We start from the raw sequence: 18,074 nt of genomic DNA, 5'->3' as shown, positions 1-18,074 counted from the left end.
TAAATGGCCTTTCGTGCTGTGCATTTGGTGAAAGTAATATACAGATAATGTGTTGGCAGCATGTTTTGTTTAATGGTTGAGGTGCAGCTAGTCTTTATTAAGTTGTGGGGCAGCGAGTTAGATCTTCAACCTGTACTTTGAAACAAGAATATAAAGCACATTGCAGGACCATTTCAAATGAAATACTTTGAACAAATTAATTCCTTTCAGAAATGTCTTGCAAAATGTTTGTTTTTTTTAGCTTTTTTCAACATTTTAAGAGAAATTGTCCTGAAAGGAAATAGAAAAGCTGATAACTGTGAAAATAAACAGACAACACAGACTTGTTTTATTTAAAAAGGAACAATAATTCTTTATTTAATAAAAATGTGTACATATTGCAGGTGTATAAACCCCTTGAGGTTGTTCAAACCATTGATATGAGGGGGCAAATATATAGTTTTAAAAGTATCTAATAACTCTGGCTGTACTTACCCACATCGGCCTCTGTTCATCCTCCCCCTTCTCCTGAGATTCCCCCTAAACATAATGAGAAACTGAAAAAATGTCAACATGTTATACCTCTCACCTTTGTATTGATTTGATTTGCTGCTGGTGGCACTCAGTGTGTGATGTTTTAAACTGGAGGCTTACTCAGTGCACAGTATTCATGTCAGAACAGAAGAGCCAGGAGCTGTGCAGGATTCAATGAGAGCCACCACAACATCAAACCCCCTCCTCCTCTTCATCATCAGTTAACATGTGGATAAGGTTCCCATCACATCAGACACATCAAAGTGAAGCTCTGGATCCCTGAGGGGGACGACAGGAGGAGGGAGGGAAGGAACAGGAAATAGGTTAGAAATCAAGGGAAATTAGATTTGTCTAAGAAAGTAAACATTATTTCAAACACAGGATACATTATTAAACACAAATCTGAATTATCATGGCAAATAACAACACGTTAGGAACAATAAACGATGTCACCAATCTCAGTTAAAGAGTATAAAAATATCCAGATTTTTTTTTTTTTTTTACTATGGCTGGTCTTCGTCACGAAGCAGGCTGATAAAGTGATAGTGATCCTGGAAAGGTCTACTGACATCTGGCGACGATTCACCCACATTTACAGCACTATTTATTATTAGTAACATTGATCTGACTCATCACCGTGTCCTGCCTTGTAAAAATACGTTCTGCAATATACATTCGCACTATACTTCACTACGCACAAAATGTGAAAAGAGTTCAAATCAACTTTTAGATCGTTTTTGATATTTTTAGAACCGGGTGCAAAGTTGCACGAGTGTTTTGAAAAAATCGATGCTAATTTCCCTGAACGAAAGCTTAACGATTGGAGTGCAGGTCTTAACAAAGGTCATTCTCACCCAAAATAATGAATCACGTAGTTAAAGCAATTATCGGTGAAATGTGAAATTTCCGCGTCTCGTTTCTAGTCTACAAAAAAAAAAGAATGGTTAACTACCATTCTTTTTTTTTTACTACATCGAAATTCAGTATTACGAACTGTAAAATCTGATCTGTTATCTCAGTTTTTCTTTCTTCAAAATGAGTGATTTAGCACAGTTTAAAAAGCTTCGATAATCCAAACATTCTCTGTTGAGAAAGTCCTACGAATTGGTTTGTTCTAAGAGCATCAGTTAAATGAGTGATTAATTATCCAACAAGGAAGTAAGGTGTTCAAGTCCAAAATGTCCATTTAACATTTGATTATTTTTGCAAATTAATTAACCAAGTAGGACTTTAATGCTCGTTAGATAATTGCCTAATCCATCTTACTAATTATCACTTTGTCTTGCAAACTTCTCAGACTGAAGGGTTACTTTAAAGAGGCAGGAACAGAAAGCCCTCTACTGTGCACTGAGAGAAACAACAAAAACCTCGACTGGAGATGCGTTCGTCACACCACCAGGGAAGATACAGGGAAGGATTTAAAACCAAATAGACAGGTTGAATGCTCAACAGAGGCAGTTACACCTCATTTTATCAGATTTGGTTAACTTCCCACTAGAAAAGCAGGTTCATAGTTTTAAAGACAAACTACAATTGATCATTTCAAAATGCAACGAGCTTAAAAAGAACACTCAAAAGAAATAACATAATTAATATAATCCTTCTGTAATCAGTGAAGAATGAGTTGAGCTTAATAGATTCCACTGAAACAACAGTCTTAGTCAAATTTCACCAATCTAAAAGTTAGATTGTACTACTAATGGCACACTTTATGAATAAAATACTGATTGCAAAATGAGTCTTCTCTGTAACCTGTAAATGTCTACATGTAACTTGTGCAGACTTTTATGGTCGGTTCAGTTATCTGTGGCCCGACCAACCAAAAAGGAAGGTCCACACAGGTTGAATTAACCTCGTTGCGGACACACTAAGTGTTCTTTTTCTTTTTTGTGGCAATCATTTAAAGGCTTATTTTAAACAATACTGACTTATTTAACTAGAGCAGACTTTGTTTGCAGCATATGGTAATGTTAACTTTTCTTTACAAAATGGCAGCATTTGAATGAAATGCCTTATGATCAACGTGTTACCATTTGGATGCAGGTAGTGGACGTTAGGCTGATTTGTAGTCTTTTGCCTCTCTGGATTAATTTTGCGTGGTAACCGCAACCTTTTTAAGACCTAATAGAAAACTAACAGTGGATCAAGCCCGTCCCTATAATGTTATTCCCCATGAGTGTCAAAACAGTGAGTACATTTTCCCCTCAACAGCACAGCATAGATCTACAAAAAGCACTGACGCACTCCGATGTTGCGTATGGACGATGACTAATAGGTAAGAGCAGTGGTGCAGCAGTCCATGGATCAAAGGATAAGAACAACACACATTTTTCAAACTCAGATTTTTATTAGTCAGTACAAGTAAAACGAAACTGAAGACGATTTTCTTCATCCCCTCCAAAAATGCACTTCTTCTGCGAGTTGGAGTTGGATGGAGAAAAAAAACTCACAGCTCTCTCTTCGTTTGAGTATAGAAGCTCTCCTTCAGGAACCTAACACGACGTAAAACTATCGCCGCAGGTATCTAACGCACAGCTGGAGAAAGCATCGTTTCACAAATATATAACATTCGGTGTAGAAACAATGCAAAAATGTTTTGTCTAAAATATGCTAACGAGAATCGTAGAAGGAACATAAATTCTATAACATACAATCTGTATTTCCTACCCAGAGGGATTTAATTTAAATGTAATTCATACCAAAAGCTACTTGAAACTGCTGATATGAAAAGAAGCAGTCGAAACTGCTCACTGAAACACTAAATAATAGAAACATTGCACCGGCTACATTCTTTTGTTTCTCTTTTAGCAAAAATAACTATCGTCGAGTTCAACGTCCGGTACGAGTTAACTGACACTTGAGCGCATGCACACACGCATACCATGCACACACTCAAATGACACTCTACTAAATATTAAATGCAATGCTTCATACAAAAACACAAAAAGTGAATTATATATATATATATCCACCTCTTATTTTCTTTCATCTTCTGTCTTCACTCTTCTGCTCAGCAGCCCCCTCAGAACCTCTCGGTGTCTCTCGTTCTCCTCCTTTATTCTTGGCCCCTCACTCTTTTTCGTCTGGTATCAGCTGAATCGTCCTGGTGACCACCTCAGTATCTGCACTTTCATCCTCCAGATCTTCACAGGAGTGGCCCTCTGCCCCTGCCTCCATCATCAGTGATTTGAAGAGCTCAGAGCTTCATGTCCACTCAGTACCTCGGGGGTGGAAAGGGTCTTTTCGGGGGGAACATTGGACCAGGAGGTCCGCCTCCTCTTGGACCAGGTCGTTTGCCTCTTAACCTTGGACCGGGGCCCTGGAACCGGGGAAATGGTGCATGTGGGGGTCCTCTGGGGTGTGGGTGGTGTGCTGGGTGAGGAAGTCGATGTGGAGGCCGTGGACCAGGATGACAAATTTCAAAACGATGTGATGGCGGTGGTCTTCTGGGAGCGTAGTTCGGAGGACGGGGGCTGTGCCCATGGTAGTAAGGGTCCTCTGAGGGCGAGAGAGTGGGAGCGGAGGGCCCCCGAACTCTTGGGTAGTGCTGCAGAGGGTTACCTGGCCTGTGATAAGGATCTTCTGGTTGGGGAAAACGGTCTTCTTGAAAGAAATGGGCATCATGATGATCATGATGGCGGGGGTCATCTTGGTAACCCAGGTCATCTAGGTGAGGGGGGTAATCCTCAGGATGAGAAGGAAGAGGTCTGTCTGGGTGAGGATGGAAGTCTTCAGGGTGAGGATGAAAGTCTTCAGGGTGAGGCTGGCGAGGTCTGTCGCGTTCATAGAGCGAATCATCAGGATGGAACATGGATTTGTGTTGATGGTCATGGACGATCATCCCACTGATGAGACTGTCACCGATTGCCTCCCCCGTACCAGAGCCGGGACCCGGCTGCTGCTCTGGAGGCATCATCATAATGCTGTTCCCAGAAGGAGGGGCGTCTAAGACTCGAGGAGGGGGAGGGAGCTTTGGGACAGGAGGAAGGGTACCTCTGAAGTAACCAGGGGCCGAGGCGGCGCCCTGCTGAGAGGCCACCTGTTGAGGATCCTGAAATGTCTCTGTTTGGTACGGATAAAGTCCAGAGGAGTTGTGGTCGCCAGGCGCCGTTACATTGTAGCCTCTGGGTTGCTGGCAGTTCCCCCCTAGGTAAGTATCTCCATACCAACCCCTTTCACCCCCCCCCTGAAAGCCTTTCATTGTTTGTGTGCTACCGGCACCACCTGGGGGTCTTACTCCAGGCACCGGCCCTCCTGTCCGTGCAGACATCTGCTGGTAGTGAGCAGGTGCAGTCATGCCATGCTCCGAAATGTTGTGTTGGCCGTAAGGATAGGGCTGGTATGCCTGCCCGTTCTGAATAGCCCCCCCCGGCTGCAGGGGGGCCTGCTGTTGGGGATTGTTGTGCTGACTGCTGTTCGGGTATGCTACAGAAGTCATGGTAACTGTTTCTCCAATTGATGACTGATTTGAGTTGGAGGTGAACGGGACCACTACAGGCTTGTCCATTATCTCGTCTTGAGTTGGGGTGCCGCCGCCCTCATCCCGCACTGGGGTCCCGCCCTGGTTGTCTGTCCCAGTTACGGGGCTGAGGTTGTCCCCTGCTGGCACAGGGTTTGTGGGAAGACTAATGCCAAACGCATTGAAAGCAGGGTTCCCCTGCAGGAAGCTGTGGATTTTAGACTCCAAGCTATCAGAGGACAAGGCGGGTGATGACTCTGTAGTCAGATCCATGTCTCGATGGAGAGCCTGGACCAGAGAAGATGCTGCATTTGAAGTCCGGGGCGGGGCTTGGGAGCTCGTACTCAGCCTTTCAGTGGCACTGTGTGAAGAAGGCACAGGTGCAACAGGCGGGAGAGACGGGCTCTGAGAGGGTACTGCTGACACGGATGACGGAGGGATCTTGCCTGTACTCGACGAGACTGAAGAGACATTTGGGCTGCTCAGAAGAGAAGTGATGCCTGAGTGAAGAGGGGACAATACAGAAATGCACTTTAAGCAGACATACCTCTTTGAATTTGTGATATAAAATAAAACAGGTTTTTATTTTCAGACTAAACAAAGGACTTCTTATTCTCACCCCCGAGGCTGCCTCTACCCTGGACTTTGGAGAGAGCACCGAGGATGTCTGCAGGACTCATGTCCACCTTAGAGAGGAGGTTCACCATAGAACTGGCTTCCTGAGAGGCCACAGGGGCAGTCAGTGGACTCTTCAATGAGGAGGCAGCAGGGGCGGCTGCATGAGGACTCTCCACTAAAGGTCCTATAAGACAGAGGGGGAGACTCAATTAAACACCATGTGTTTTAACCGGGAAAGCCCTTAAATATAACATAAGATTCTGGGACCTTTTTTTTTAATAAAGGAGGAAATATTTGATACATGACACAATACATACTCTGAATTACAACTTTTTACAACTGATGGCAGCTGATGCTGACTTGTGGCCAGCTGTGTTTATGTTGCTCCTCAATGGCCTATTATAGACTTGCAGGAGTTGCAAAGTGCAAGCTTTATTTCTTCTTCACTCACAGTGAAGTACTCCCACATTGGCGACATTGTGTTTATGTAGAATAACTGCCTGTTCCGCTGTGTGTGCAATGTCAAAAATGCAGCAAATGTGTGTTAATTTGTCCAGTAAATCTTTTTATTAAAACCGGTGACAATCGCTTTGGAAAGGTGGCCAATCAATCATTGCATCTTTACCAACATTTTACTTGAAATGGTTTTTATGTTGTTCAGTGCCACCAGCACTCACCTGTGTTCTTCATCACTGCATTCAAACTGTTGAGGATGGAGCCAATTTTACCCATATCCACACTTTCCACTGCTGCACGAGACACTACAGGAGCCACTGCTGCCGGGGCGGCTGCAGGAGCAGCTGCAGGAGGAGTAACTGCAGAAGGAGTAACTGCAGGGGGCGGGACCTGTGTGAGAGGCTGCTCTGGAACGACTGCTGCCTCCGATTTTAAAGTGGACACCTTTGGCTGGATGGTGTTTTCAATCTGGTCCTCCACTGAAGAGAGAGATACAACAGAGAGGGAGAGAGAGAGAGTTTTGATGTGGTCAGATATGCACTTTGTATAATAAATAAGGACAATTATGTCAAGTTATTTTTTTAAGCGGAAACACAATCAAGTCCGTCATTGTTCTTTTAACATGCGCAGACATTTTATGTGAACGTAGTCCACCTTTTTGTGAAAAACTAATTGCATTTCACAGGTTATCCATGAATGTTTTTTAATAAAAAATATTTGATGAAGTAGAAACATCTCTTATCACGCAGAATTAAGAAAGAGAAATAATCTTACACTGGCTATAGATATTACACAACATGTTAAAATAATGTAGGGCTCTTAATATCCACTTCCAGCTCAGTACGAGTGGGGCATTGAAAGCAGAATCAAATGGTTAATACCACACAACAGTATAGCAATAACATCTCTGCAAATGGCGTATATAATCTTAAGTGCATGTATATACTGGTGAGAATAATATCTCTCCTATCAGAGTTTAGTTTGGTATAAACATAGCTCATTTATGTCCTGGACATTCACCAAGACATAAATAACAGTAAAACTGCAGACTTTCTGTCGTTGTAAAAATGTATCTTAATTGAATTAGATGGCTCTACGGGGGGAAGTGTCCTAGCCAAACTGGCTGGAAGACAGATTGGAATACATTCTTCTTGGATGGTCTCTGTTGACATATGAAAGCTGTGACAGGAGTTTGGTGGGATCTCTGCATGATTCGGGGACCTCACTTTTTTTAACACATGTCCTGCATATTACTGCCAGAGACTTTTATAGATCTTGGATTTAAAAAGCCCCCAGTGAGCCGTCAGTCATTAAGTCCCTCATCAGCAGCCCACTCCTTACCTATAATGCCGCCGCTGTCCATTTCTTCTTCGGAGAGCTCCATGTCCTCCACCTCACGGTTGTCACTCTGCCCGACGGTCTCCATTTGTTTTGGGGATCCTCCCGGTGAGGACAGTGGGCTCGGGGCCGGCGGCTCTGCTTCATCCTCCATCGCACAGCCGTCAAGATCTGGATCGGGGTGGGCCATCTCCAGATCATGAAAAGGGGACTCCGAGCCCGTTGGAGAGGGAGCGTCTGCGGAAGGCGAGGGGATGGGAGACTCGTCCATGTCTGGCAGGTTGGCCTTCAGGGAGTCCAGTTTACGCTTCAGGTGGGACACCCGGTTGGCGAACGTCTGGTAGGCCTTGAGAGGAGAAGTAATAGAGTTTTAATAAATGTAAAGTAAAACAAAAATGGGCTAACAAATACTGCTAGCATAATTTGAATTAAATCCATTTTCCTAAATTGCATTTATGTAAACTTAATAGTAGGAGTGAGGCAAGGGTTGTGATCCTGTAACCAATACAACAGATATCTGACACACAATACACTGTCACTTACATTAGCAACAATCTTGACCTCCTTGTACTGCATCTCGTAGAAGATATCTGCATTGCTGAGGGACTGCATGAGAGGAGGTCCTACTTTGATTTGTTGGTCAAAGAACTTGACAAAATCCTGCAGTTGCGCACTTCCTTCTTCAAAGTCCTTGGAGAATTTTTTTCCTCCTGCCTTATCTGTAAAAATCAAGTATGTAAGGGTGATTCTTAAGGGAATGCAAGCAAGACAAACAAGTGTTTATCTTAAAAACCAAGGGCCATCTGTGTGTTGCAGTAGGACAGACGGTACAAGAGGAAAAAGATGAGCAGAGCTGGCACCTTTGAGTCTCTTGAGGGCATCAGAACTGCAGATGTCGACCCTCATCGCTGCCAGCTGTTTCTCTCTCAGGTCCAACTCCTCCAGAGACTTCTTGTACTTGGACAGATCGTCAAATAGTGCCTGTGGCTAAAGCAGAGAGAGCAGGCAGCCCACAACATATTAAAGGGAGCTACAAGCATTACTTTGTATAATAACAATGCTTGAGTTTAGTTTAGCTTAAAACTTTTATGTGTTGCTCACCACAAACTCAGCAACAATCTTGGACTGTAGATCTGCTTTAGACTCAACTGGAGCTGTAAAAAAAAAAGAAAAAAAGAACACGTTGAGATGAGCAAAATATTGAGTACAGAGATGTGCACAAATAAGTATTTGAATAACAAAATACAATATAAAAGTGTTTTGAAGTCAGAAATGTTAAAAACATGCAGTACATTGTCATTTTATTACAAACTTGCATTCATTAAACAACAAGATGTGCCTCCCGGCCTACAGAGGTGCAACAGGAAAGGATAAACATATATTTATAAAAAGATCCCTAAAAGATTTTACTGAATAAATGCAGTAAAGACAGTTAGGTACCGAGTGTAAAAAGTTAATTTAGCATTATTTGAACATAATGTGACCACAGTGGATTCAAATCATGTGTATACATTTAAAAATGTGAGTCAAACCTTGCAAGATTGGTGCTGTGGTCAGGTTTTCTTTAAATAAAAAAGCTAAATTAGGCTCTTACTTTTTTGCTCCACGGGAGTCTCAGGAGGGGATTCCTCTTTGACTAAGTTGCTCCTGAGCTCAGTGATGAGGGTCCCTGCATACACCCCCCTCTCCTCCCAGATGGACAGGATCCTCTCCACGGATTGAATCACCTTCAGGTCACCTTCACTGCTGGAGAAATGAAAAAGAAGGACAGAATAAATATAAGGGAGCGCAGAGATTTACTTTGTGTTGTTGAAATGACACTTGTGCTTTATATGTGAGGCTTTTCTTTGAATGAATAAAACAACAAAACGAGGACAAAGCACAAATAAGGAAGTGAGAAACAAAAGTTGAAGACACAATGAGATGGAAAAGACGGAGTTAAATAATAGGTCAACATAATAAAATAAATGATCACTGCTATTCATCTTTACATGACATCAGGGCTGTCTGACATACAGAAAAACATAATAATATATAATAATTGATGAAAACACATCTCTAAAAACCACTTACTTGACCAGCAAGAATGCCTCAGGGAGCATCTCAGCGAATGCCGTACGGTAAACGATGGCATTTTTCCTTTTACAGTTCTGAATGACATCGTTAGCGACGTAAAAAAGGTTGAGCCTCTGTGAGGTGTCAGCTGTTGGGAGGAGAGAGAGACAATACTGTTAGTTTGAGAGGAAGAGCACAGGGTCTTTTGAGGGGTCTAAAAAAGTACCTTATTTGGAGAATGTCTAAGTTTGTGATGATGTGTTTTTGAACATCAGGCTTTTGTTGTTGTTTTTTTCACGATGAATGTCTTGTGCTTGTTCGTGTTTTCTTCTAAAAATCTTGGGAGTGGAACTATTTTGGAAATAAGTGTTTTTACTTTTCCTTGTCCTTTTGGATTTGTGTTGTATAATCATTCATGAAAAGAATCTATCAATTATGTAAGAGAGCACACAAAGGATTCAGTGTGATTTGACATTTTTACAAACCAGTGCAAGCGTGATTTCCAAGTTCTGTTTGGACACCAAAGAGTTTTATTTAAACGTTTACCTTTTCTTTAATCTACTGAGAATTAAGAATTACAACCGCATAAACCATTTAAGAAAAATTAAGCATTGTACCCAGTATTCTGTGTTAACTTAGATTACTTTGGAAAAAGTATCTAAATGAATAAAGCCATTCAAATGCTGAATAACCCTACTAAAAAGATCCAAACTATGCATTTAGTGCAACAGAAGACATACAACGTACAAGATCTATGGAAAAACTAGATCGTTTGAAATAAATACATTATTATCAGGGCCACTTTAAACATTAACTGTGACCTGGGGGGGTAAAAGGCAATTTGCTACACACACAGTTTCCATTGACTGGCTTAAATTCACAATGACAGGAGACAAAATAATTACAATTTCTTCCCCAAAGCACAAACTTAGCAGTTAAAACTTTTTTAACTACAAACTAGGATTTATGAAAGCTGTCGTAAACCTTCAAATATGTAAACTTACTCAACTACCCACAGCGTCACTCGTTTTTTTTAAAAACAACATCAATAAGTATTGCCAGGCAAAAAACATTTCAAAACACGGCAAAAACCAGTAGGCTAATAGAAAGACGGACAAATATAGCAGCAGGCCAAAAATCTATTTAAACGTTTGTACAGCCAACCAGCCAACCCTTGCATAGATGTCATCCAAACCAAATTTGCTCATCTGAAAACATTGTGGGTGTGAAAATGATAGACATGGTTTTGGAACATTAGAACAGCAACACGTAAAAAAAGCTAAATGGAAGAAGAAAAAAAGGAGTGATTTCTATTGTTCACTGTAAAAACAAGTGAGACAAAGGCAACATCTATGACGTGATTTGTCAACCAACCCAAAGATATTTCTTAGCAGCATAGCCAGATGTGTTTTGGTCTTTTTAAGACTGGTTAACATCTCAGTTTTACCCTTTCCACTTATATTCTTAAAGATAATTCTTTAACAATGTATATCCCAGCAGCACCCAGCGTTTTGGATCCAATTTGTAAAGGACTAACTCAGAAAAGTCAAGGTGTAAAGTCACATACTGTCAGATATATCAGCAAAGGCTCAAAAAATAAATCTTTGACATATGCTCAATTCGAAAAATAGCTACGTCACCAAAGGCTAGCAAGCATCAAATTAAGAAGCACAGAAAGCTGGAGTGTCACAGAGACACACCAACAAACAGACGCAGCAACACACACGGAGATTGCTTCAGGACTTAAACTCAACAGAGAGATCACATGTGAATGTCACTCAGGGTACAAAGTAGAGAAGCTGTATATTGCCATGATGTTGGGGAGTCAATGCATTATTTTCACACAGCATAACTGATGTCTTTTCTGGCTCTTAAAAAAGTAATTAAAGGACATTTTTTGTACAGTTTCCATTACTTATCCTCTGAAAAGACAGGATTTGGCTGGTAATTTGTAAATGTAAAACTGGCCATTTTGACTGCTCTATTAGTGACTATGAAAATCATATTTCCCCCCGCTGAAGAAACAGAAAGTGCATTTTTATACTATACAATCTTTACATTTGAGTGGATTAGTGAATACTGTGTATAATTAACAGATTTACAAAATCCATCACTCCCTGTGCAACTGTCACATAAATCAAACATCAGAAGAGGGGTTTCATTTGTTTTTTTACCCCCGACTATAACATTGCACGTCAATTCCCTACAAAGCTATTTATCCACATTTTCAAAAGAGGTGATCATTGAACCAAAGAAAAAAGGGCTGACTAACCAAAGTGAATTTAAGTTTACTTAAAGAGTCATGACTTTGTTTGGGAAAATATCTATGAAGGACCACAGTAAAACACTGAAATAAGAATGTGTGAAACGTGTGCAAATGTTTTGAGCACACAGGTCTAGTCTGCACATGTATTTTACTTACAGATTTTAAATAAATGATGTAAAATGAAAACTTCAATAAGACTATAGTTACACCTGGAACAAGCTACTCTGCAGCATACAAGGAAATTAAAATTAGCTGCACATTTACCAGCTTTAATAAAACTTTAATGCATCTATAATCGTGATAAAAACATGTCATATGTATTATTCTGAAATCGGCCAATGTGCAGAATGAGTACTTTCACATTTGGTACCTTAAGTATATTCTGATGCTAATACGTTTGTACTTTTACTTCATTAACATTTTGATTTCAGGACTTTTACAGAGTATTCCTACACGCTGGTACTTCTACTTTAACTTAAGTATGAGAACCGAGTACTTCCTCCACCGTTGATGAAAGTTTCCATATCAATGTTGCGGACAGTAAACAACAACAATAACAACAACACATCAACATCACAGTACAACATAGAATAGCTACTCACATTTCTTCAAACACTTCATCCAGTGTCGCACAATCAGGCTGTGATACTTCTTGTTGTCGATGCACCACGTTGACAGTCCCTGGATTGAGTCCATGGTGTTGGACACGCTCTGAAACCTCTTCCCCATCGTGGACTCGAAAGAGCCGCCAGAAGAGGCTCGTGCGCCCGCTGCCATGTCTGGAGGAGCTCGCGCTGCTCACTACCATTCCAAAAAGCCAACTGACTTTAGCCGGGGCTAGCACTTAGCTTAGCATGCTATCTTAACGTAGCACACAACATCGCTTTCAGAACATTATTAGCTGCTTCTGAAATGTTATAGAACACTAAATGCTCGGTATGCTGTTTCCAGAGAACTTCTGAATATATGTTTTATCTTTGTGCGTCTCTGTATACGCGTTATTAGTTTATAAAACCTAACATTTAAGGCTGAAACATCCTGGAGCTCTGTTTACTCCTCGCTGGTGGAGGGATGAAGGACACTTCCGCAAACACCATATCATTATGGCGCCACCAAGTGCCACGGAAGGTAATATCTGATAGCGCCACCTGCTGAATACACGTTCGTAAGATATTGTTTGTGCGTAATGTGTCATAAAATATGTTTGTTTTCTGTGTGTATCTTAATTTCCTGTAGTTGTTAAAAGAGTGAATAGTGAGGTATTAAAAATGCCTTGTCTCAAGCTGTGGATGGATGGTCTTGATGCAACAATTTACTCCAGTCAGAGACTTTAACAAGAGAAAGTATGAGAAATATGTGTAGAATGTGTAAAAAAAAAACTAAATGCATGAGCACGATTTCTACACTTTTACTTTAAAACTAGCTATATTAATGATAATATACCCACTCACCAATTATGTATTGCTTTTTACAAAAATGTACAAAAAAACAAAAGTAATATCACTTAGCATGGAGGATTATCCTATCAAAGTATAACATTTTATTATGTATAGTTCTGATTTATTGATAATTGTGCCGAAATAGGAAACTTATTTTAAATATTTAAATGCTATTGGGTATTTGAATCTGTACAAATGCATCATATTTTACAAGACGACTTTATACGATGAATTTATCCTGTGTATAAATCTTTATTTGCAGGATACCGTTTCAAGATTTTCAGTGTGTTCCACCAAAAATAATTATAGAGTTTACCAAAATCAATGAACTGATAAATTAGAAAAACGTATTATTAACTGTTTGAATAAATTTGCATCTAACTCATGCAATATAAGAAAAGGAAATTACAAAATAAAAAACACCTGCCAACACAACAGCTGGCAAATAATGAATCAATGTTAAAGCATGACACATTTATTTCAACTGACATCAAAAAATCTTGGGTAATTCCCAAAAATCCACAGACACTGAATTTTGATGATTATCATTAATTTAATATATAAAAAGGTGTGCATTTATCAATCAATCATCAATAATGTCAGTTTATTTATTTTTTTAAACAAAGAAACACCCAAAACAAAGATAACTTGAAGACATACAACTGAGAAAATACATTTTTTACTTTTTTCTACTATTTAGAAAAACAAAGACCCTATCACTGGACTGAAACTCTCCACAGCATTTCAATTTTAAATAACATAACTCAGAAAATAATCTTTGCATCTACACAGCACCACATTTGACTCTTTGTAGGATTGATAATGAAATGTCAGGCAAATGTCTTGTTATGTTTGTGTCTATCACATAAGTAAGGCTGACTGGTGTCAAACCACCAGAAATGAAACACCATTCAACATGAATGATATCTGATTTATAATATGGGGCTGCAAATGGCCAAATGCTTTCAAACAAAGAAAGAGTTCAGGAATGGAAGTTGTTTTGTTGTATAAACATGACGGCAACTATTTGATTTGAAGAAAGGTCTACATTTCCTCTTTATCATCCAAGATGCAATTACATTTATTCCAAATGTACACAGGATCAAATATATTACCTCTGCTTTATAATATAAAAAAGATGGCTTAAAATTCATGTAACAAAATGTTTTCAACATTTTAACAAAACAAATTATGAGTAGTAGTATTTATTATCGTTTTGGTATTTCCTCAGCAGTATTTTAATCTTTTACCATGTTTTCAATATCTTTATATTGACAAAGAAATATATATATTTTTAAATGTATGTGTGTTTACAGCTAATAAATAAAGTAGTGAAGTAAGGTGCGATACGATGATATGATATGATATGATGACGCAAAATGGTTTGGTTTGGCACGTTTTTTGGAGCGGCTACATGTCTTTGCTCCACCACATGTTACATTCAATAAACTGGCAAATTATATTTTTAACCTTCCTAAATTCTTTATTAATTTAGTTTAAATTGCACTATTTTAAATGACAAATTAAGCTGCCAATTATTTTTCTAAATTGACTGTTGATTAACTTAGTCTATAAAATGTCAGAAACAAGTGAATGATGAACATCACAAGTCCCTTAAGAAAAATTCAGCTTTAAACTTTACCTGCAATAATCCTCTGTATTTATACACTTACGCAAAGTGATAAGTTATTCCTGTTTTTAACCAGTGTTTAAAGCGTTTCCAACATATTAGTAAAGGTACATGAATACAAAAATGATACTCTTCACAGACAGAAGATACACATTTGCTTGGATTAGAGATTAGAGTGCATTAATTCCAAAATTGCACTGGACACATTCAGTGGTTAATAAGTGCATTTCTATTCCTCCTCTTCTGTGTTTACATGTCTTACAGCCATTAAACACTGGCTCTGTGCCAAACTTTATCCTAATGTAATGAAGTCCACCCTATGCTGTCACCCTGGCTGGCATGCATTTGCACCTCCATGTGGCAGCAAGGTCAGCTCAGGCTAGCCAAGTAGAGTCAGCTGTGGTCAAGATGTCGCTTGAGGACACGGAGCTGTCCTGCGTAGCAGGGCTTTCACAAGAGGAGGGAAGAGAAACCTCAGACTGCCTTGGATTTTCGTTTACTCTTATTCTGCTTAAATTGCAACTGTTGAATGTACACTGTTGTTCATCACAGGGTTCATGTGTTGCGTCCTCTGGACCTCTCTGTTTTTTGGGTGATCCAGGAAGGCACATGGAAGCGGTGTTAAGTGGGGTCGCAGCCAGGCAGCTCTCATGTTGAATGTGCATGCGCTTAGTTGGGAATTCGCTGCAGTCTTCGGGGTCTGACCAGCTCAGCTTTCTCTTCTGGAACAGAAAAGGAAAACCAAAAATAAGAACCATTATAAACCGAAGTCTCAAAGGAAAACTACAGATCATTTAACCTCAAGTTTGGCTGAGTTCTTTGAGGTACGATATAAAACCTAATATTTAACAAACCATTAATTGTTTTTTCATTTATTACTTGCTTTATTCTTTGGGTTGTAATATATTTCAATATGCACTGTCATATGGTAACAAAAGGTGACATCTAATGTGAAGCTCACCTTAACGGGCATGTGGAGCTGATTCTGTCGCCAGTGTGGTCGGACCGTGGGCGTGGTGGTATGGCTCGGTATAACTGTGGACTGAAATTTCACCCGAGGGAACCATATTTTCAGCATCATCTCTATCTGCAGCAGGTTTTGTAGGTATTTCTCACTGCAGGACAAAAATAGTTCGGGAACATTAATGAAAAGACTCTTTCCGTATGAGGATGACAGTGTCCCGATTGTTATTACAATGATGATATTAGACTTGCGGCTAGTCTTACCCCATTTCTGGCCTCTGTAGAATTCCAAGTATTCTCTGCAACCTGTCTATTGCAACACTCTGCTGGAAACTTGAAAGACCTGCCACAATAAAAATAGTACATCCAAATGTCAAAACATATATGGAACTGTAATAACAATAAAACTTGGAGGTTATGGTCATGAAGTGTAATACTGCACAAACACATACCTTTGTCAAATCTTCCAGTTTTAAGTCCATGCAGAAGCTCAAGCAAAGGACAGATAAACCTCTGCAAATCCGCGACCTGAAAGAATAAGAAGAAAGATTAGCTTTACTACTCCAGTTGATGAAAAAACAATGAAAAAAAGAAATTTAAATCATTTGAAGCGTTCTCACTTTCTGAGCGAAGGCCAAGTCCCCTGGTGTTGCGGAAGATGAGCCTAACATGGCATCAGCAGGAGAAGAGACAGGGTGCTTAGTTTCATCGGGGCAGCGTGGGATTCCTTCATCCCCTGAGAGGGACTTTGTTCCACCACTGTCCCCTTCTCCCTCTGAAAAGACATCTGCTTCATCTTCAGTCTGCTCACTCTCACTGAAGAGCATGCTCGAGGTAGAGGACAGCGAATCATAAGATGGCCATTTGGAAGAACTACCCAAGGAATTCATCTGTGGAGACAGAAAGATAACAATGTCAACATTAAACTCATTCAGTTAAAATTTTAGCACTGGCCTAAATCAAATAGGGTTACAGTTTTACATTATCAGTTAACTTCATACTGAAGGAAACATGTTGATGTCTTCCAATGAAACAAATAAAATATGTTTTATGAAATGTCCATCCTTATGGTGACTATTCTGTCAAATATGTGTGTACAATGTGCTACTGTCTAAATAAAAGGTAACAAATATCTTAGTATTTGTTCTTTTGAGAATATGTTAAAACATTTACTGATAAACAAGGAAAATCCAATCTAAACCACTGTAGAAATATCTGTTAAAATCCTGAAATTACATTATTGACAATAGATTAACCATACACAATAATAGGAATATAATAACGTTGTTATTTTTATTGCCATCTCGATATCCCAAAAAAGGAACCCAAACATAAGCCTTTTGTCAGTATCATGGATCACTGTTTAGAAACGGTGTTTGTTGCCAAGAGCTGTGATGTCTCCCCACCAAGTCTCAGTACAATATAATCGAGATGAGAACGATGCATTTGGTTGGATTATCATATAGAAAGAAGGCAGATTTCAGATGTGATCCTGTAGGACTAAGCCTGTCCACGCTTGCAGTTTCACCATTTGAATCTGGTATTCACTCCAATTAAATAAATAGGCGTGTGTCCGTGTCTGTGCACGTACTCTATGTTTCAGGACACACTTGTCATCGGAGGACAGATGCTTACCTCCACTGATTACCTCATGTAACCTTAAAATCAATAACACAACTATAGCCTGATATATGAGCCTGATACATGGTTTGAGATGACTGTTAGTCTTGATTTCAGAATGTTTGTCATGACTGTAAAATGTCTAAGGACATGACTTCATTTCATTTTATGATTTAAGACAACATAAGTATAACGTCGAACAACACGGACTAAAGAATATATGGTATAACATTTACATCCTTATCTATTTAGAAACTAGATATTATTAATTACACACCCAAGTGGCTACCTATCCTATATAACAACGTATAACAATTTAGAAGTACTTCGATTCTGGAAAAAATGTTTTACAACAAAAACGTGGCAAAGTATCATATTTTAACGTCTACCAATATATGAATGGATTGTTCACAAACAAAGTATGTTCTGTAAAACAGCTGCGGTGAGAACAAATAATTACCTTAAGGTCGGAGCAGAAGTTGATTCAAAAAACGATAAATATAATTCAGCTCCGTTGGAGAAGGCACGTTTAGCGATTTGTCCAAATTGAACAATTCCAATCCTTTTCGATGTAACCTTAACAAAGTCAAAGCTTCGTTGAGATAGATGCGTATACAGTTTACACGCAGTGAGTTGCAACCTGCTCCTTCTTCTCTTTGGTCCTGTCTGTCTACTTTGTCAGATACCCAACCTGTTAGAAAATGTAGCCACGGAGGA

General features: G+C 39.5%; 2 protein-coding genes across 4 annotated transcripts; both read right to left on the bottom strand.

Annotated features, from left to right (window-relative positions):
- Nucleotides 1–370: 370 nt before the first annotated feature.
- rprd2a (regulation of nuclear pre-mRNA domain containing 2a) lies at nucleotides 371–12,779 on the bottom strand. Of its 3 annotated transcripts, none has more exons than XR_010167125.1 (12): nucleotides 12,308–12,779; nucleotides 9,458–9,587; nucleotides 8,979–9,130; nucleotides 8,486–8,538; nucleotides 8,245–8,371; nucleotides 7,928–8,103; nucleotides 7,388–7,730; nucleotides 6,268–6,525; nucleotides 5,592–5,774; nucleotides 3,486–5,472; nucleotides 634–792; nucleotides 371–519 (listed from the first exon to the last, which is right to left on the bottom strand). XR_010167125.1 is itself a non-coding variant. In XM_063898986.1 (10 exons), exons 1-10 carry the CDS (start codon nucleotides 12,480–12,482, stop codon nucleotides 3,728–3,730), a joined length of 3,342 nt encoding a protein of 1,113 aa, XP_063755056.1. In that variant the 5' UTR covers nucleotides 12,483–12,779; the 3' UTR covers nucleotides 2,839–3,727. The 3 variants fall into 3 exon arrangements, 1 of the variants encoding a protein (XP_063755056.1); XR_010167124.1 differs by having other exon boundaries at nucleotides 377–536; XM_063898986.1 differs by lacking the exons at nucleotides 371–519; nucleotides 634–792 and having other exon boundaries at nucleotides 2,839–5,472.
- An 824-nt stretch (nucleotides 12,780–13,603) lies between these two features.
- ciarta (circadian associated repressor of transcription a) lies at nucleotides 13,604–18,074 on the bottom strand. Its single transcript, XM_063899620.1, has 6 exons — nucleotides 17,818–18,074; nucleotides 16,358–16,627; nucleotides 16,190–16,265; nucleotides 16,002–16,080; nucleotides 15,736–15,889; nucleotides 13,604–15,496 (listed from the first exon to the last, which is right to left on the bottom strand). Exons 2-6 carry the CDS (start codon nucleotides 16,625–16,627, stop codon nucleotides 15,149–15,151), a joined length of 927 nt encoding a protein of 308 aa, XP_063755690.1. The 5' UTR covers nucleotides 17,818–18,074; the 3' UTR covers nucleotides 13,604–15,148.

Source organism: Eleginops maclovinus, chromosome 13 (genome assembly GCF_036324505.1).
Source record: "Eleginops maclovinus isolate JMC-PN-2008 ecotype Puerto Natales chromosome 13, JC_Emac_rtc_rv5, whole genome shotgun sequence".
Taxonomy (NCBI): Eukaryota; Metazoa; Chordata; class Actinopteri; order Perciformes; family Eleginopidae; genus Eleginops; species Eleginops maclovinus.
The sequence above is the reverse complement of the archived record's forward strand: the minus strand, read 5'-3'. Positions and strand labels throughout refer to the sequence as shown.